This window comes from Helicoverpa armigera, chromosome 14 (genome assembly GCF_030705265.1).
Source record: "Helicoverpa armigera isolate CAAS_96S chromosome 14, ASM3070526v1, whole genome shotgun sequence".
NCBI lineage: Eukaryota > Metazoa > Arthropoda > Insecta > Lepidoptera > Noctuidae > Helicoverpa > Helicoverpa armigera.
Window position 1 is genome coordinate 4,903,937 of NC_087133.1, and position 19,339 is coordinate 4,923,275.

At 35.7% G+C, this 19,339-nt stretch overlaps 2 protein-coding genes and 2 long non-coding RNA genes across 5 annotated transcripts in view; 3 read left to right on the plus strand and 1 right to left on the minus strand.

The window, feature by feature from the left end:
* LOC110380081 (homeobox protein abdominal-B) overlaps positions 1–19,339 on the minus strand; it is a 92,704-nt gene that overhangs the window by 51,522 nt on the left and 21,843 nt on the right. The window contains exon 2 of the mRNA XM_021339959.3: positions 5,270–5,315. The gene's annotated coding sequence lies outside the window, so the exon portion shown is untranslated. The remainder of the gene's footprint in view (positions 1–5,269; positions 5,316–19,339) is intronic.
* On the plus strand, positions 11,339–14,097 carry LOC110380099 (uncharacterized). Of its 2 annotated transcripts, none has more exons than XM_021339980.3 (5): positions 11,339–11,564; positions 11,914–12,033; positions 12,258–12,464; positions 12,763–12,919; positions 13,649–14,097. In XM_021339980.3, the coding sequence occupies exons 1-5, from the start codon at positions 11,433–11,435 to the stop codon at positions 13,825–13,827; spliced, it is 795 nt and encodes a 264-aa protein (XP_021195655.3). In that variant the 5' UTR covers positions 11,339–11,432; the 3' UTR covers positions 13,828–14,097. The 2 variants fall into 2 exon arrangements, with proteins under 2 accessions (XP_021195655.3, XP_021195672.1); XM_021339997.3 differs by having other exon boundaries at positions 13,856–14,097.
* On the plus strand, positions 15,067–17,089 carry LOC110380134 (uncharacterized). The gene is made up of 4 exons (XR_010277113.1): positions 15,067–15,248; positions 16,109–16,285; positions 16,552–16,705; positions 16,997–17,089. It is a non-coding gene; the product is annotated as an uncharacterized LOC110380134 (long non-coding RNA).
* LOC110380126 (uncharacterized) lies at positions 17,573–18,916 on the plus strand. Its single transcript, XR_007510492.2, has 4 exons — positions 17,573–17,756; positions 18,182–18,334; positions 18,571–18,730; positions 18,813–18,916. It is a non-coding gene; the product is annotated as an uncharacterized LOC110380126 (long non-coding RNA).

Sequence of the window (19,339 nt, forward strand, 5' to 3'; positions counted from 1 at the left end):
TTGCCCCGAGGATAAAGCGAAGACGTCTCATTTTATTTTTGGGACGTAGATTATAATTTGTTGTGTTTGGGACGCTGAGAATTTGGTGTTGAATATTTTAATTTTAAAGACCTTTCATCTCAAACAAGTTAGATACTTGTTCATGCTACTCCTTATTCGTTTAATTTTATTTCAATATTATCAAAGTGTACCAGATATGTAAAAAGAAAAAAATCTTAAACTATTATCTTGTCCATCTGCCCGTCGCTTAATAAATACAAACTAAATACACTGATTTAAAGTAACTACATACCTATTTAAATTAATTCAGAATTTTACATAATAAAGATGTTAACCTAGCAAGTCTGTTTAATAAATTGGCTTTTGTAATTCATCAGCATATTTAAATAATATTACAGAATAAATATTTCAAAACTGGAATATTATTACGGTTTTTTAAATATCTTATGATACAGTGTCCAGTCAATTATGTTTTTTTTTGTAGGTATAGGTAACGTAAAGATAATCATTATTTTCTTTGGTAAAGACATACAATCTTTAAAGCGAAAGTACACCCAGTAACTATCAACACTAAAGCAGATAAACGAAATAAGGGAAAATACTTTAGTACACATTGTAGCTGTCCATACAAAGCAAACAAAACAATTTCCCGCAAAAAAAAAATCAGGAAAAAGCGCGCTAGAGAAAAACAACGTCGACCGTAAAAGAAAGAGCGGAGTTGGCGGGCGAATTGCGTTGCTCGCTCAGCGAACCGCCATTGGTCGGGTGTTTCCCCCCGAGCCGCGCCCCCCTCCACCCGCGTCCGACCGTAACTCACTCTTCACTTGTTTTTACGGCCGCCATTTTGTGACGTTCGCTGGCGCGGCAGCCCGCGCTAATCCATACTCGCTACAGACCGGCCACGCTACGTCTGTGTGCGTGACCCGTGCGGTTGGTAGTAGGGGTATAGTAGCGTAATGTTGGTACTGCATAATGCTGAGCTAGATCATTATTTCTCACTATTGTATTAGGTTCTGACGTTTCACAACTAGGTGGTCCCGATCCAGTGTCAATATGTAGACCTGCCTAATTAAAATAATGATTTCAAATAAGTATTTACCATTGCAATAAAAACTCCTTTTTATCTCCCACTGCTGGTGCAGATTAATTCTCACGCTGATTAAGTCAACGGAGAATGTAAAAAAGTTTTCATTGCATATACTTATGTACTTATAACCATACATATACATAGGTACCTAGGCATTGGTACCTACTACCCACCTATGCTTGAATATTACCTTCCACCAAAAAAACCGCTTAACTAATCTCATATGCAGATGTAGGTACACGTAGGTATCTGCGATCCATTAGGGGAACATCATTAACTCACTCACGGGGCGTATCTCCCTAATGAGAGCCGACAGGCCCGACATCCATAGATGCATGAGTCTGGGGCCCCGTAATGACGTATCGCGCCCTATCTTTACGTCTTAATCCCTGTCATTAGGGCCTCTCTGCTCTTGTTAACTATCTTTGTCGGAGGTTTAATTGTACTTGGGAAGTTTGGGTAGAATGGGCCTGAATGGAAATGGACCCGAAATCCCTTTGTCGTTTTGGGGATGAGTGGTGTAGGTTATTTATTGTTGAGAGGGATCTTGGTTATGTAAGAGGGTAATATGTACGTAGGTATCTATATAGTTAAGGTATGTACAGATGCCTAAGTAAATAAGATATAAGATTTTTTATGAGTACTTAGTTACATCGTTGCCTATCAAATTAGTTTATTTATCAATGAATCATTAACTTCTTTGTAAATCAAATAATATTTGAGATGCAACATGCCATCTGCCTAGAATGGTGTTATTTAAACTTATAGAGACTCGGCTACAGTATTTCTTTTTTTTTTACCGTAACAACTCTAGAAAAATAAAATCGAAAGCGCGAAAAATCTGGAACATAAAAACCTAAGTTTACCATCAGCAAGTGCATAAACATTCGATGATGCATGGTGGTGCGCTCAACATTTTATAGTGTCCATTTAATAGCGTTAAAAGTGAAACGATGTAGTAAAGCCAACGATTGTCGCACAACTTACGTTCTTTACGTAGGACATTGCTTGGGTCAATAGCGAGGTGACTAAGCTATAAAACATGGAGTTTTGCTTAGATAACAGAACTCAAGTGTTGTGGTAGTCTGGGTTTACTGAGGTCATAATATAGGGACTTCTAAGGACTTGGTTATTCAAATCACAAACTTAAATAGTCTGAAACTCAAAAGACCAGCTAAAATTATTATGAATACTGAATATGTTGCCTTGTGTCTGAGTTGCTCTTTGGGAAAGTCGCTAAGATCAAAAGTTTACCTCCATAGTTTTTAGACAAACGACTAATTTCTGTTAACCATTGTCGTGGAAACAAACTGTTCTTAAACATTCCACAAAAGCAACGAAATCAATTACCAACCGAACAAAATTTCAATAAACAACAAAAAGTATTTGCATAATTTATACAAACAAAATAATTGGTTCTGTTGACAAAACTCTATGGTTCTCAATCATTACGGCTTTGTTAATTTGGGGCAATAAATAAATGGTAATTAAGCATTGTTCGCGTTTTATTGCATGTTGCTTATAATGAATGTTTATGCCGAAAAGGGTTCACGTCTGAGAATATCAATAGTTGTAAATTATATACGTTTTTGTTTGGTTATGTTGCTAGAAAAAGTTTAGAGCGCATAAATTAAATTCGGGTCGACCGTCGTCGCTACGAAATATGTTGCTATGACATGAATATGGGCCTTACCCTCAATATAAGCTAGGTAAGGTTCAGAAAGGTTTATTTATGAAGTTTTCATCATGATTCACAATACCTAATCTACGGATTTATATACTTAACGTATATGTTGGGGCAACTTAGCTCTAAATTTTTATTGTAAAAAGCCTTTGGAGTTATAAAAAAATGTAAGTCGCTTAGTATCTCTGATAAGTAGTTCAAGCCAGCTAAATAATCAAAATAGAACTCGACGAGAGTAGTTTGTAATTCTATAAATATTGACCATGATTCACCATTATATTTAAGCAGTAAAGCCACCTGAAAGATTGATGGCCCGCGCCTTAAAATAACAGTTCAAGAGGAAAACTGGGAGAGAGGAGAGCGGGGAAACAGGTACCATATGTTGCTGATGGATTAACTGGGTATCTACGGAGGGATTGCTGAAAGTCAAGCGAAACTCGCCCTTATTGCTAAGAGAAAGAGGTGTTTTAAAGTTTAGGTGTTCGCCTCTCAGGTTGGTCCACCATCTAGGTGACACCCGAACTGTCGATACATTTCACAATTGTCGTAAACTCCTCGAGACGGAAGGGGAGCGCAGTAAAATTATCATTTTATGCCGTTCGACGACTGAAATGACACGGGAATGCTGTAAAACTGATTTATTGGATACATCCCGAGAGTCACATGCTGAATTTTTGATGAGATCTTTGTTTTAAGATAACGGTTCAAGATTGTATATAAAAAAAATGACAATAGGGTTTCACAATGACAAATGACAATACTCATAATTCAGAATAAGCTTCATAAACATATTAAGCAACTAAACAGATTTTGCCACTCCTAAGTCAAGTTATGAAGTAAATATTAATAATTGCAGACCGAAAGGCAAACAACATTCCTAACGATTATAATCCAATTTAACAACATAAATACTTAAATCTGCAATCCTTAATACTCTAAATTACAACAGATTTACCCAAATAAATACTGCAAAGATAATTATGATGATGTTGATAGCGGCAACTAGGCTACCATAGGCCATTTGGACAATTTGATTAAGAAGGCTCGCTGGTCGGTTTTATTGCCCTATATTTCCTTATTAGGACCGTTGGGGCGACCTGAGGCCCGCGTGGTCTACTAATGAGATACTTTCTTGATGTAGGATAGATAAAAATAATCATAGGTATGTTGGACCCTTATTTTGTTAACAAAGTCACATGTGTTTTTCGGTTAGGACACTTTATGTGACGGCTTTTTAGTTTCTGCCAGTGTTTTAGAAGAAAATCGTTGAGCAAACATAATTTCCAATGTTCTAATTGAAGACAGTACCTATCGGTTCAATATTAATTCTTCGACTAGGTCGTTAAACTTAGTTTATCTATTTGAATTGTTTATTACAATGTTCATCAATTAAAAGGTCAGGACCTAATTGATAAATTGTCTAGCTGGAAATATTTTATTTACATTCTAAGAACACACAATCAATTAGACGATCGCTATGTTACTTGGCACAATCATACACGCAGTTCAGTTCAATTGCAGACTTCAATGAAGCCATCCAGACAGCTAGTTAATTCACTAGATCGATCATTCAGATCATTAATGTAAATGATATAGCTCCGGATTTGAATAGTCTGCCATAAATGAATGAAAAAGCAGTAGTCACGACCTCTCGACTGGCGAAATGCGTATTAAAACAAACAGTGCAGTAAAAATAAATCTAACTGCCTATAAAATGTGCCATAACTATCACTTAAGACCATTGTGTTGGTCCTTTTATCTCAATGCTGACGAAATGCAACAATGTGAGTGTACCTTTACTTTGTGACGCAAAAATTATTCCAAGTAAGAACGTGTTCCTTCGAGATATCAAAGCCGTTAAATGAAATTTATTAACCGGTTGACACTGGACAGGCGCGAACTTAGACTAGAGAAGACGTGGTATAAATTTTAATGAATTATTAATTAAATAAATCTGCCATTGCCTTCAAATTGTTTTAGAATTACGTTAAGAGTATTTGCAAATTAAATTCTAATACCTAGTAATGGGTATATATTTTGCGTCAATATAAATATTGAAATAGCTGCAGTCTCACAGCATCCAATACCATTTGAAAACCAGACGCTAATACCACTAGAAAGTTATCGCCGTCGGTAAAATAGTAAAAGATTTTCCTTCGTAAAGTCTACGCGATAAGATAGAGGGATACTTATGTGAAGACAGCCAAATCCCAACAAGCATTCGAACAGAACGTGAGTCGTATAGATACGTAATGTTTATCGAGAGCCGGCCCAACACAATAATAATAAAGACAGTTTATTAGGCCTCTCGCCACGACACGTTATCGACTTCAATTAAATATCATTTTTATTAGAAAACCTTGGTAACGCCCCGCAGTCACTAAACACTTTATTTTGTTTTTTATCATAACTTTACATGCCGCCTTCGGTTTTATGTGACCCCAACAATGTTATGTTACCGTAAAATTCAAATGAATCGATACCATATGCATACTTACCGATTTTATTAATCCACAATCTGATTGACTGGCAATCCATTAATATCTGAAAAAGAAAAAAATACATTTGATTAATTGTATAGAGGCAGTTTAGATACAAATATGAATTCTGTAAGTTTACGATCTAAACAAACATAATTCACCATCTCATCCAAACATAAAAGGCTTTCTCAAATAAATCAAAAGCAAAAAACTGTTGATACCATTATTTATTTAAACGCTAAGAAAGCATCACGATCCATAAAACAAAATGTGAGCCGCGGCCTTCGCAACAATGAATACGAAAAAATACACGGAGCCAAACGGAGATCGCTTTCTTCAATGGTTACTTTATATGCAAATTCCTTGCAATAAAAGAGGAACCCTTCTCTCTAGCTTTATATAAAGAGCGCAAGACTCGAATCCGACGTTTTATGTATTCGCGAATCGACGCTGTTTTATTGGTATCGACTATCGATTCGACTTGTCCGCATTTGAGAATTCGGAAGTAATGCCCGCTATTTCGAGTATTTCGACTGCTAGTCGTGCCTATCGGATCGCTATCAAATTTTGATTGCCTCGGATAAAGGTTCCATTTATATGCAGTTGTTGTTGCTAAAATTTATTCAAATCGTCACAAAGCGAGTAAAGCCAAGTAGGTAAATATACCATAAATTATTTGGGACCATCCATATTTCAAAGACTTCATGGGATTTACACACGTAAACATCAACATGATACGTAACGGTATTTTGTCATGACAGCGTAAACGCTTTCAAACCCATTTGGTACACGGAACATCACAAAAATAACCTTTCAATAGGAAATATACACCATTTGGTAAATCTATACCTATATATTGATGAGAATTTCATAGATATCAGTTGGTATCTTAGCTGACTCATACTTCATAATACATTATGTGGCTATAAACATCAAAGTTTCCTAACCTCTGCCTACACAACTCCACCGTGAGATAAAATCCATAGCATGTGAGATACGTAGTCAGGTACAAGAGATTACATTCTGAGGTGAGCGAGGAGGGCGACATCGACATGTACCGTCGCCGACAAGGATCTTATATTTCCATAAAACGTACGGTTTACGAGCACCTACTACACCCCCGCGTCTCCCCGCGCCGCCTACAATGACCAAAATTTTAAGTTTCACTAAAATATTTAAAGTCGCTGGTGGTTGAATTTTAAGTGGATGAAAAAGCTTCACTAGGTAAAAACAGACATGCCTAGTTTTGTGCTAAAATAAAAGCGAATATATTTCATGCAATATACTACACGCAATAGTATTTAAGACATGTCTATAGTTTTGTAACAAATCTAAACAGAAACAAACTGTCCAGGTATTGAGAGACAACGTCAGTGTTTTCAGACTTTGATTCCTTTGTAAAATCGAACAAAGATTTTGAGTTTATTGCCATTTCAGATTTGTTTCCTTGTACAAAACCCCGATATTTATTGGTTTCCCTGTTTTGCTGTCCGCGTCATTTTATACGTATTAAAGCAATAGTTTAAGTGTATAATAGGGATGTGTTTACGGTAAAATCGCATCGTAAAAACCGTTAAATGATATTTTCTCTCGCTACATTTAGCACGTACAAATTTAATATAGATTTAACACTCGTAAAATATTTATATTTTATGAGTATTACATAAATCATATTAGTTTTTTCTGCATTTTGTAGCAAGACTGAGATCTGATATTTATTGATTGTAACGCAATAATCTCAAGCTTTCCTTTGTCTGCGTTTGAAGTGAAACTTTATAGACCAAATGAAAAAATAAAAGTACAGTGAAAGAGATATTTCACCCATCATCACAAAATCGATATCCTTCAATGAGTGCCACAGATAAACATGCTCCGTTAAACGGACATTAACTCTTTCACCACATCACAAATTAATGTAATGTCACATAGAACGTTAAACGCCAAAGCGGTTCCCGTATGATCTACTTTACGACTGTAGTTTTAATAAAAATCTCTAATAACATTCCGACGTCATGTCCCACATTATACGTGGCGTTTATCATAACATTACCTCCACCAACGAATCGTAAAACTTAAAATATGTAACTATCCAATTACTCGGCAAACAGTTTTAATAATTTCCATTTTTTTTCTCTACCAAAGCGATTCAATCTCCTAAATTATTACGGATAATATTCGAAATCGCCGCCTTTTTTTCGTCTCCCAATAAGCATGTAACTAGAACCGTGTTGGCTCCACTATAAACTTCATAACAAACTGCCACACGAGGCCATATCTCGTGTACATTATGAGCTTTTTCGTTTAAGTCAAAGCTCCACTGCTTTACTTCTAAAAGGTCGTATGAAACACATTATGGCAATTAATTCAACACCTTCGCACTCGAGGAATAAAGTTGATTACGCAATATTTCAGAGTTGTATGTTCGTTATCACAATTAAGGAGGAGGAACGCCCTTTAGATGTTTTACTTAACTGTTAATAACACGAAGGTGTAGATATAAAATGTGGACTTACTTGACTTTAAATGTATTATTTTAAGAAATCCAGATTTTTATGTATTTTTTATATCTCGATGTCCCTCTATCTATATATGGGTATAAATATATAAGGTACCTAAGTAGGTATATATTGAACACCGTTTTTGGAATTATATGACTTCATGTGACATCATTTCTCTGCCTTTAAGAGTATTTTATCGAACAGTTCAAGATAACGTATAAAAGTTTTATAATTGTCTTGGGTTAAATGAATTTTGTAAGCAGAACAATATTACAATTACCTAACAAAAACGATGGCAATGTTGCTCATCATATTTTATTAATTGTACTGGCTATGGTATAACGTGATGATAACTTACTAAAATTGGTATTAAAATTATCTTGAAAAAGGGTATTTTACACACCCAAATATTAAGTTACCATACAGATGCGGTACATCACTAAGCGCTTAATAAACTCCCCCATTCCGTTCTCATTACGACAATGTTGCCAACATCTAAATTACCTATTGAACACAACCTGTCCAACTGAGTTATAGTAACATAAATTAAGTCACAGATACGCCCTACGCAGTTATTAGTCTGCGGAACCCTTGCCTCTTTCAGAACTTCAATTAACTCTTATAAAAGCCATTACCCTCGAAAATATTCGATTATGGTATCTCTCGGGTCGATTCATTACCGGTTTGGGCGGTGATTGCGCTCCGTGGCAGGTCATTCAGACGTACTTTTTATTGAAGCACTGCCGAGTTTCAAGTTTACGTGCTATATTGAGTACATTTTATTGAATATTATTAAATATATTTTATGTAGGTAGGAATGTTATTAAGAACAGTTTTAGAAAAATGCTGGCTTCAGTATTATATTTATGTACATCTACGGCATTTAAAGAAAAGTTTTGGTCCAAACATGGCGTATAAGAAATAAAAGCCGTCAAATGTAAATAAGTCACGATAGTAAAACTACAATACGTATAGCGTACGGTCCAGAGGACACATTTGGCTCCGGGGTCGCCCGGCTGCGTCACGTTCGCGTCAACGTTAGCATTTCTTTTGTGAACGCTCCAAATTGCTCACATAAAACTCCCAGACCTGTTCTGCTACGTGATGTCTTCAGTATTTTTACTGCTTGTATTGCTCGATATATTCTTATCAGCTCTACGAAGGAACTACGCCCGACCCTTTTCATTCTAGAAAAAGAAAATCGTAAAAATATATTGTTGCCTACTCCGGCAGAAAGTGGAAAAAGAAATATAAATGAGCGTCGCCATTCGAAGGCAAGGAACTTTCCGAGTTTCGTAATTAATGTTGCAAGAAGATATCGTCGGGAAAAGTTTTTTCATCACGTTCAGCGGAGGCAGTGTTGTAATGAGCGCCCCCGCGGCGTTACATCGTAAAAACACCATACAACTTAATAAATAAAACTGGAATTCGTGAAGATTTATCACGAGGCCCATATTGCGATTCGTGACTCGAGCCCGAGGCGTGTTTTTGCTGCGTATCTAAGAGGATAAGACCTTCGGCTGTAAAAAATAGAGATATATGTCATAGCGCGGTCCGCCTCTCATATTTACAAAAGTCTTTGTATGAAATATTTTGACGTTTCTCGGTATAGCGCGCGGGAACGAGCGTGGCACGCGGGTGTTCCTTCGAGGAAACAATCTTGTTATTTATCGCATGTGATCTACACATGCTATGTAGACATGTATACACGATGCGACGCCCATAAGAACCATATTTTTGGGATTATAGTTACGAGCACGCACAACGTAGTCTCAAAAGTATTTCGAATATCGTTACTGAAGGAATGATTTTTATGGGGAGTTCTCATGAAGTAAATACGTATTTCCTGCTGGATTACCTTGATAAATTGACCTAAATAACGCGATGCTTGGAGTAGAATAAATGGTATTAGGTTTACGTTAAACTTTACGTTGAAATAACGAAAGCTCTTTATAGTATGTTGACATGAAAACTACCTATACCTAGTTAAGCAACTTAAAGATAACACGTTAAAAAAAACTAAGTAACTATGGAAGCAAAAAATAGTAAAATATGCAAGAATAGAAAACGCATTGTGGAGACACGCATCGCGTAAGCAACTACACACTAACATTTCAAACGAACTATGTAGGTACTTCATAGACGAAATACATTTTCAAATCTTTCCAGCACTCTCCAAGTAAATATTCGAGCAGGCTTACATAGTACATCGACTTTAAAATTCGATCACAAAGCGTTGTATATTCGAGCCACGTATTGGAACGCAGGTGATACTGGGAGATACACGGACCAAGTTTTATTGTTATTCCCACTCTGCGAATTGAATTTGAAACAAGCGACGATCAATACTAGACACTGCCGTAGAATGCTCGCCATTTAGGTACCTATTTTACTGGGGTAGAGCTTTCATGGCATGTAGAAAGGTGTAATTTAATCTTTGGTTTTGATACCTAGCGGTTTTGAAGAACACTGAAACTGTGGAAGAATGGCATGACATGGGTTGATATAAACTGATAATTAGGTATAATTTTCTAAATGGTTTTAATAACACAGAAAAGTAATTTAACATCGGATTTGTAATGTCTGGAAGTATGAATGTCCATGTATGAAATAACATGAGCAGTGAGCACAAGCTGAATCAAAAATGTTACATTCTTACAATTAATTATTTCTTCACCAATTAATTTTGTTAGCTACCTGATAATAAACTAAAGGCTTACTGTGGGAATTTATTTTATTATTTCAAGTGTTAAGTGTAATTAAATTCCGTATTTCATCGCGCAAGATAAATTCCATTAAATTGAATTGAAAATTAAAGTTCATTTGTAATCAATTACACAGTAATTATTTCAGTTTATCCCATGAATTCAGCTATCTTAAATCTTGATAACTAAGGTTAAAGTATGAAATTATTTCGTAATAATACACAATATTAGATGAATTCAAAAGCCTGAAGACATTTAGGGTCGGTTCATATCTAACGGAATATACGTCGCGTATTATCGGTCGCGTAACGCCAGAACTGACAAATATACGGTAAAATATTCAATCATGCACACCTAACCGATGATGCGTTAGTGCGTCGATCATACATTTACGATACGCTCGACGCATTTTCCGTCAGATATGAACCGACCCTTATTTTTGCCGAAAAAAATAAAGTATATACAAAGGCATTCAGCTGAGTAAGGCCAAAATTAAAGAAATTTGAACTTTTCGTCCAATTTTAATTTTGGTTTAGAGCCCAGCTTCGGAGCCAGCTTACGGGGGCGCTATTATCTGAGCCATTTTATCTTCAATGTAATCTTGTTAAGAGTCCCCTCCCCCCTCAGCCCGCACTTCCAAGGGAAGCAATAATGCTGAAATCCCCCGGTTTTCGGCGCTTAAACTAAGCCAAGCATTACGGTGGAATCCTTAGCAAAATTAGTATTTGTTTACTACCTATCTATTTTAGATATATGTACCTACATGAAATAAGCGAAGAGTACCAATAAGAAAAAGTGGCAACAAAACTTCTTGGTTTACTCTCGAAATACGTGATATTAATACAGAATATTAGCTGTGCAAAAGAACATCTGTGCATGTCATTTATGTGTCAGTTCTCGGCGTTTTCTTTATAAGTTTTATAAAAAGTGATAGTTTTTTAAATATTTGTGATAGGTTTATTAATTTATGTATTCCTTATGAATCGAAATAATCGAGGTAATATAGGTCAATCTATTGGTCGAAGAAGCTACATACCCACTGTAGACAGATGTTGTGGGTGCGTCAGTGATTTAAAAACTGCAACGGCGATCATAGCCGTTCTTGGTGTAGTAAGTGTCTGGTTTTAAAAGTCAAAAGTCCTTAATGCATGTTTTTATCGTCTACATACTCGAGATATTTAGAATCGCTTTCATGTTATGTCTGAGTAGCAACGTCATCAGTACCTATATTTGGCCGAAGAAGTACCGTGAAATCCATTCAAACTGTAGACTGGTTCTTGAAATATCCGTAGTGAAATCCTTTACGATAATTCAGTGGATCTCATTACATTGTACCTAAAAATTTTGCCAAGGTACAAAGTACATACAATTGCAAACATTGTTGGTATACTAACAGGCTTTTTCAGGACATGAAATTAATATTATTTTTGGTGAAATTTATAGATTAATTGGTTGACAGGTGACAAGCCCAGCGGTCTCCTGGGCGGTGGTACGTCACTCGTTTGTGATACGAGTCTCCTGCTATGTAACTACCAGTGCGGTTCGACCAGATGTTGTGGACATCAACCTGAATAATATGGTGAGTAAAGTACCTACAAAAAAAATTGCAGCTTCTAAGTTCCTATTTACCACGAAGTTAATGTATTTCAGTTACCTACTTCTTGAAACATTATACTTAGTTCGACGTAACAGGAGGAGTGTTTCCTCGTATTTGCATTGGGAGGTATATAACGTTACCTTACATGGTGCAAAAATCTATCCGTCATGAGACCATTGTCATACATATTTATTCTTCTTCCACAGTTAAGCTTCGGTTTCGGCGCAAACGCAGGACTCGGCCCATCATGTTTGGGTCCCAAAAACTACACTGCGGTTCAAAAAAATGTGATGAAGGGCTCAAATACTTCTTCTACCTATGTGAACCTCGTTCGATGGTTGGGGTGGGCTGTCCTACTTGCAGATATCGTCTTTATTGTCTTTAGTTTACATTATCTTTATAGACTTTTTAGGGTAAGTCAAATATTTTTACTTGTTTTTTTTTTAAGAATGTTCTGACAAAAGATGCATGTCGTTGGATGCTTGTTCAACAGGTCATGAGAAGATGACAACGATGATATTGTGATTGCTGGTTTTTGTGGCCACTTATTTTTGTCTATAGCCAAACATTCCTTTATGATTATGAAAGTTCACGTATTATGTGTTATAGTTTCTATATCCCTAAATAATTTTAAGTATCACTACTTTTTTAACAGTAGAGATGTAGGATTTTTCCATGTTCATAATAGGAATAATATTTTGTTATTTTCAGCCACCATCTAACCCAGCGGCAGTACGATTCATGATATCCTGTGTAGTCGCATTATTATTGTCTTTTATCTACGGCATGCTGTATGTGGGCGCATGCATGTCTGTAGGGGGATCCTTCCCGGTCTTCGAGTTCTTATTCTGTTTAATCGACATTATCAGTGAGTTTATTTTCATATGCTCTTTATTTTTACTTGATTTTCAAAGTTTTCTTCTTACTAGACAAATATTGTACCATTTATTGTAAAGGCAACTGCCAACCGCACTTGCAGCAACTGCATGAAATTGGTCAATGCTTAAGAGCGTCTGCAGCCGCTTAGATCCAAAACGACTTCTTGTAAATACATACAAACCTAGTGCAGCTGCGGCTCGTGAGGTCGGCAGTTGCAGTTGCCAGCTGGCTTCCAAAAAGTATCTTATCTATCATATCAAAGAGGTTTTCACCATCAAAATCTCAAGGACCTAATCGCTCCACAATCTATGCATATATTCGAAGTAGAGCATGTATTGTAACGTAGAGAATGTAGGTACCTACTATATTCCTTCGGGACCTAAAAGCCATGTGTAGTAAAACAGGTCATAAAGTTGAAACTGCTGGCATACCACGTGTAAACTGCATCTTACATGCGATGCAACCTTTAGTGTAGAAGCTACGATCTACAACTTGGATAGTTCGTCACGCGCGTAGAATTTTCTTTGGATAATACCTATGCATACGTTTAATAGGCTACCTTGAAAATTATTGTATAATATTTATTAGTATATATTTAAAATGCTCATACCAGCCTAAATTGATAAGATTTTTTACTAGCCTCTCTGGCATTTTCTTCAACTCACTCACTTGAGCTTTTGGCTATTTTTTACAAGTCCTCAAACCCTTTACTTTTCAGCGTATGCAACTTGGATCTACTTATTGCAGTTTGTTTGGTATCACCTGCAAAGCGAGAAAGTACCTCCTCCACTGACCAGAATCCAAGAGTTGCAAGAAACTCTAGAATTATATTCACGAACTCATTTATGGGAGGAATCCAAAAGAGAGAAAGATAAACTGCCGTTGGGTACAATTTAAGTAATTGGTCTTTTCTCTTGCATTTCAGCGTGGGCCTACTTTTTATTAGTAGTTCATTCCTACAAAATAACAGCTACGTGATTTCAAAGTCTGACATGATACCTAATATATGAAAATATTGGATAAGCTATCTATGGCCCGTGAGCTACTATGAAGTACTATAAAGTGAAGCTATAAGAGCGAAGCGTAAAACAGAAGTTTTTCCAAGCCCAAAATAACTGTGTCAATGTTTCTGTAATTTATATTATTATTTAAATAAAGCAATGTTTTATTATAATGTTTCCTTTTATTTGGCTTTTTCCTTTTTTCTGTTTCAGTACCTTCAGAATTAGGTTTCAACCCACTTAAACGACTTATCAGCTCCACGCCCAAGTAAGGAGGTATGCGGGAATACAGCTAGCAGAGTGCTTAGTGCGAGTTTTCGTGAATTTTTTTACGGACTCACATGAGAGCGCGTATACTAAGATTTGTATGCAGTGTTGCCAACTTAGTGGATTTTCCACTAATACTGGTGGTTTAAGTCCCCTATTTAGTGGCGAAATGTTGAAAGTACTGCGGGTCAAGTAACGAAATGTAAGTTTTGTGGTACAACTTTAAGGAGTTACTATGGAGATTTGAAGTCTCACGGAATGTCAAAAAAGCATCTACAAAACAAAAAGGTGAACGACTACTATATAATTATATTAAGTACTCATTCATTGGTCAAATGCGTAACTAAACAATTTGTGAAACTACTACGCCGATTATAATTTGTGAAGGATTCGGATCGGGTCGGATGAATTGCTAAACAGATGTAATGCTTTGTCTGTTTTAATTTTCTATCGTTGCCAAGTTACATCTTTGGATGATTAAATTGTTTTAGGTTACAATAAAATATAAACAATATTTTTTTAGTGCTGAATTTAGTGATTTTAAGTGTGGGATAAATTTTTGTTAGTGGTTTTCTGGTGGTTTTAAAAGTTGACTCTGGTGGTAAGCTTCTACAACTGTTGGCAACACTGTTTGTATGGAACAAAAACAGGTTCCAATTTTTGACACTAGGTGGAGCTGTTTTTGTTCCATACAAATCTTAGTATACGCGCTCTCATGTGAGTCCGTAAAAAAATTCACGAAAACTCGCACTAAGCACTCAGGTCTTAGATATCGAAAAGTTCTATGTACATATATATCAATACTTCATGTAACGCAAAAAGTTAATAAAATTCAATCCTTTCTCCATGAATGCTCTTTGAACGTCAGTTAAGAGTTTATCGAGGTTATTTTTTAAGCAAACACAATTATGTTTATATTTAGTTATAAAGACAAATCTATCTGAATATATACCTACAATGGGGGGCTTGCCTTTACCAAAATTGCAAAGATGCTGTGGATGCACTAGAAAACTAAAAATAGCGTGCATATTAATAGCTTTTTGGAGTATGGTAAGTAAAAGCAGAGTTACATAATGATGTAACAATTATTTTGTTACCAAATTGTAAACGTTTTCACAGTTTACAAATTAAGATTGGGCTTCACAGTAGCACTATAGAGTCCCGGATTTATATATTTATATATATTTATATGGGTAGCGAACGTGGGGCCGAAGCCAACATGCTGAAGCCCTTCTGAGACAACTTTAATGAAATGGTGACACAAATCCGACGATTATCCCTATATACACTATAGAAATGTACCCAAGGACAATCCCCAGTTCTGTGCTAAACCATTGCTAACTATGGGTGAAAACTACTTGGGCTATTGTAATGGGATGCTAATGGACTAGGAATGGGGAAACTACGGGAACTATGGCACCTGCCGATGACAATGTATTAAATACATGTAAAAATGGCAGATGGAGACTCGCCACTTCACTTACTGGGCCCCCGAGAATCAGTTGCTAAATCGCAACAAGAGGGCAACAGGTACATGAGCGGCTGAAGGGTAAGGATACCTCGGCGGACTTTTAATGCAAATCACGCGCTCCCTGTAGGTCCAGCATCACCAGCCCACTCGCCACTTACCACGAGGCACCTACCCTCCGAGCATAGCTGCTAACCCTGCTCTAGCGACTCCACTCTGTTCGGCCAATGAAGGCAAGCCAAGAGGCGGGAGACCTATCCCCCGGTATGCTTCACTCCGGCCAGCCGGAGATGGGGGACAATGTACTCTTACTGGAGCACTCGGTATATATAACCCCGCGGGGTCGCTACTCCCCGTCATCCACCTCAGATGCCCTGCATGCTGATGTATATGTGGATTAATCTGTTCATTTAAATTTAAAGATGTATTTCTTCCTTTTCAGCTATCTACGTCGCACAGTATTCGCATCTTATTCTGTCCAGCATGCAGTAAAATTTATTTTCAGGGAGAAGGAAGGGGAGATTTTATCCTAGAAATAATCATAGTAATGTGGGTACTTTTTGTACTCGACTTGTTCATGTTGCTCAGCAGTTTTCTCTACCTATTGGGACTGTTTTTGGTAAGACATCTACATCTAAACTAATATTATAAATCTTTGGAACCGCTCGCTGGTTTCGGATTTCCAATTATTCCAATAATTAACAAGACTTCACATCTGTGAAGTTAATTTTTATCCGTGAAGACTTGTAATTAGCAATCTGGCTATCTAGTTTTAAGTTAAAATACGAATACGTTACTAATCTGTGCCTAAGCCTTCTCTAAGCTCAATAAAAAATGTCTTATTACCTCTGTATATTTAATACATTTATCAAAATAACTTTTCAGGGCAAATATCGATTCACAGCAGATCTTTTCATGGGCTTCGGTTTTGCAACAGCCCTTACAATGTGTGTTCATGGAGTATATAATGCTCTTCAAATGATCGAAGTAAACTGTTTTAACGGAAGCGACAGTATTGCTCATTTCATATATTTTATATGTTAGTACATTTTTCTTTATTACTATTGATTAATGTTTTGGAAAGTATGGAAGAGAAACACGTGCTTCGATGACCCCTAAAAGTTTTGATAAGGATAGGAGGATAATGTTGACTGTCGACAAGAGTAGGTATTTTTAAGCAAAATTTATAAAATTTATACAGGTTATTATAAAACATTTTTTTGTCTAGGTTTTAAGAGTGTAAATTGGAATATAAAAATGGTCAATATTCGTCTATGTTAAAAAAAGAGACGTTTATATGAATCAATAAAACTTTTTTATTTATTTTCAGTGTGGATGTACTTCATACTCATCGTGAACTCGCTTATGGATAATATGTAAACTTTTGTAGTGTTAATTATAAATAAATTAAAATGATATTTGAAACTTTATTTTAATGAATCCTATAAGCTTTTCGACACCTGCACACATATGAATACCTGACGCATATTATTGAGGAGCTTACTTGATACAAACAGAATATTACTGAATGCATAGCCATTGAGTCACTACCATCAAATTACCAAATGTGGGAAATTCGATCACCCACAATTGAAGAAAAGGTTTTTTTATACGTACAAAATAATATCATACTCAAATTGAATACTGTTGCTACAACACCGAATGTTACTGATGCATGGAAAGTTACAGATCTGTTAATGCACCAGTACCTATATATTGTAATTCACTTCATATTCAAATAGTTATTGAGTGAGGCTACTATTGAAATCCTTAGATTTTTAACATAAAATGGCAACATCGAATGCCGATCTGAACCTCTCTGAACAGACTACGTACTCGTTGATCTAAGAATGACCTGACCATTGTCTTACATCCTTATTCTCCTTTAGTCTACTTGACAGTGACAGATAGAAACTCAAGCCAATCAAAATAATATTTGTAAGCATCGTTTATAAGCAACATAGTAATACAATAAAGTTATCATTATGGTAAACATTTTTGTTTGTTTACCTCAAGCGAAAAAATGTTGTTGTTGTTTCGGTCTAAGATTTGGCTGTATTATTATAGGCATAATCAATTTATTATTTGTGGTAAGTTCACTCTTAGTTTAACAAGAACTTGCTGTCCCAGGAAAATATTATATTTTCCCCAAATTGTTTAATTTATCCTTCATAGATCGATTTGTATGTTTTGCAGCGACTCTTTAAACAATTACATCTGAACAATGGCTTCGCAAATCCATTTAATATTACCGATTTAGTATGGTTTTACCCACGCAGTAGGTACCGTTAAGCCTGCGTCAAATGCAAGGTGTGGACGAACTGAAATCTTCCTACATAATTTGATGATACTTAGGTAGATTTTAATGTACAACCGGAGCATTTAATAATTTTATTTGAGAATAGTATTCCATGGAGGTGAGGAGGCATCATGCCTACATTCAGCAAATAAAGCGTGACAGGCTTAAGTATTTAGGTGATAATGCAGTTAAAATAGTCTCCTTTTATCGTTACAGCTGACGGCCGTTTTAAGTAGTGAAGCTAATAAAAATTACAGGGAATGCTACAATACAGGAGTTGTGACGAAGATCATAGGTTACATAGCAATTTTTATCGCCATATATCTATTTTTATCGATACTCTATTTCTTGTATGGGGTCATTATAAGGGTAAGTTACCACGTATTCTTTAATTTTGAATTGTCACTCCCTTATTAAAGAATAAAGCTTGCTTCTTAGAAAAAAAATTGAAATTATTTTTACGTGCATTCATAAAAGCGTGTTTTTCTAAAGTTTTTTTATACTATACAATAATGTATTTGAAATAGGTATTCCCAAATTTTGCATGTTTATCGATACAAACTTATATATTATCTAAGTAATTATATATTATTATATGTTTGCAGAAAAGTCCAACTGCTGTATTATGGTTCATGTATACCACATTTGTCGTGATGGTGTATAATATTGTCGTCAGCGTACTTTTGATGACACAATCAAAAACGAAATCAAAAAATTGCCAACCGCCGTATATATTTGGAACTTCAACTATTATAAGTACATTACGTAAGTCATTCTCTTCTTAAAAAATAATTTATATATTTTTGTTATGAAATATCTACTCGTTTACTGTCTTATTTATTTTCAGTGCTTTTCTATTTCTTAGTAATCCTGAAAAGCTACCATAAAATTCTAACTATGACGAAGACCCAAGTCAAAAAATAAGTTATTTTAATATTATACAGTTATCATTTAATTGTGTGTTTTATTACTGAAATTACCTAAAGCGAATGATCTACAAATCATGAGGGACAATCATAAGGTCATGATTGTCTAAGCATTAAATTTTTATTCAGTTCGGTCATTGTTTTTTTTTTAATAAGATGATGGCTAATAAGTGCAACAGTGGACTGAAGCGAGCGATGTTATTTATATATTTTTTGTAAATAGCAATGTCATGTTCATAATGGTGCTTTGATAATGAGCAGGTAGGTACCAACATTCAGTTGAAACATGAAGAATTTCAAGGAACTTTCATATTTTTCGTATTTGAAAGAGAAAAGCTTTCTCTTACACGACATTTTCAAAAATTCTATTCCACTACTGCCAGTCTATTTCCTCCTTATAAATACTCTGTAAAACTTACCACCCTATTTTATCTGTTCTATTTGTATC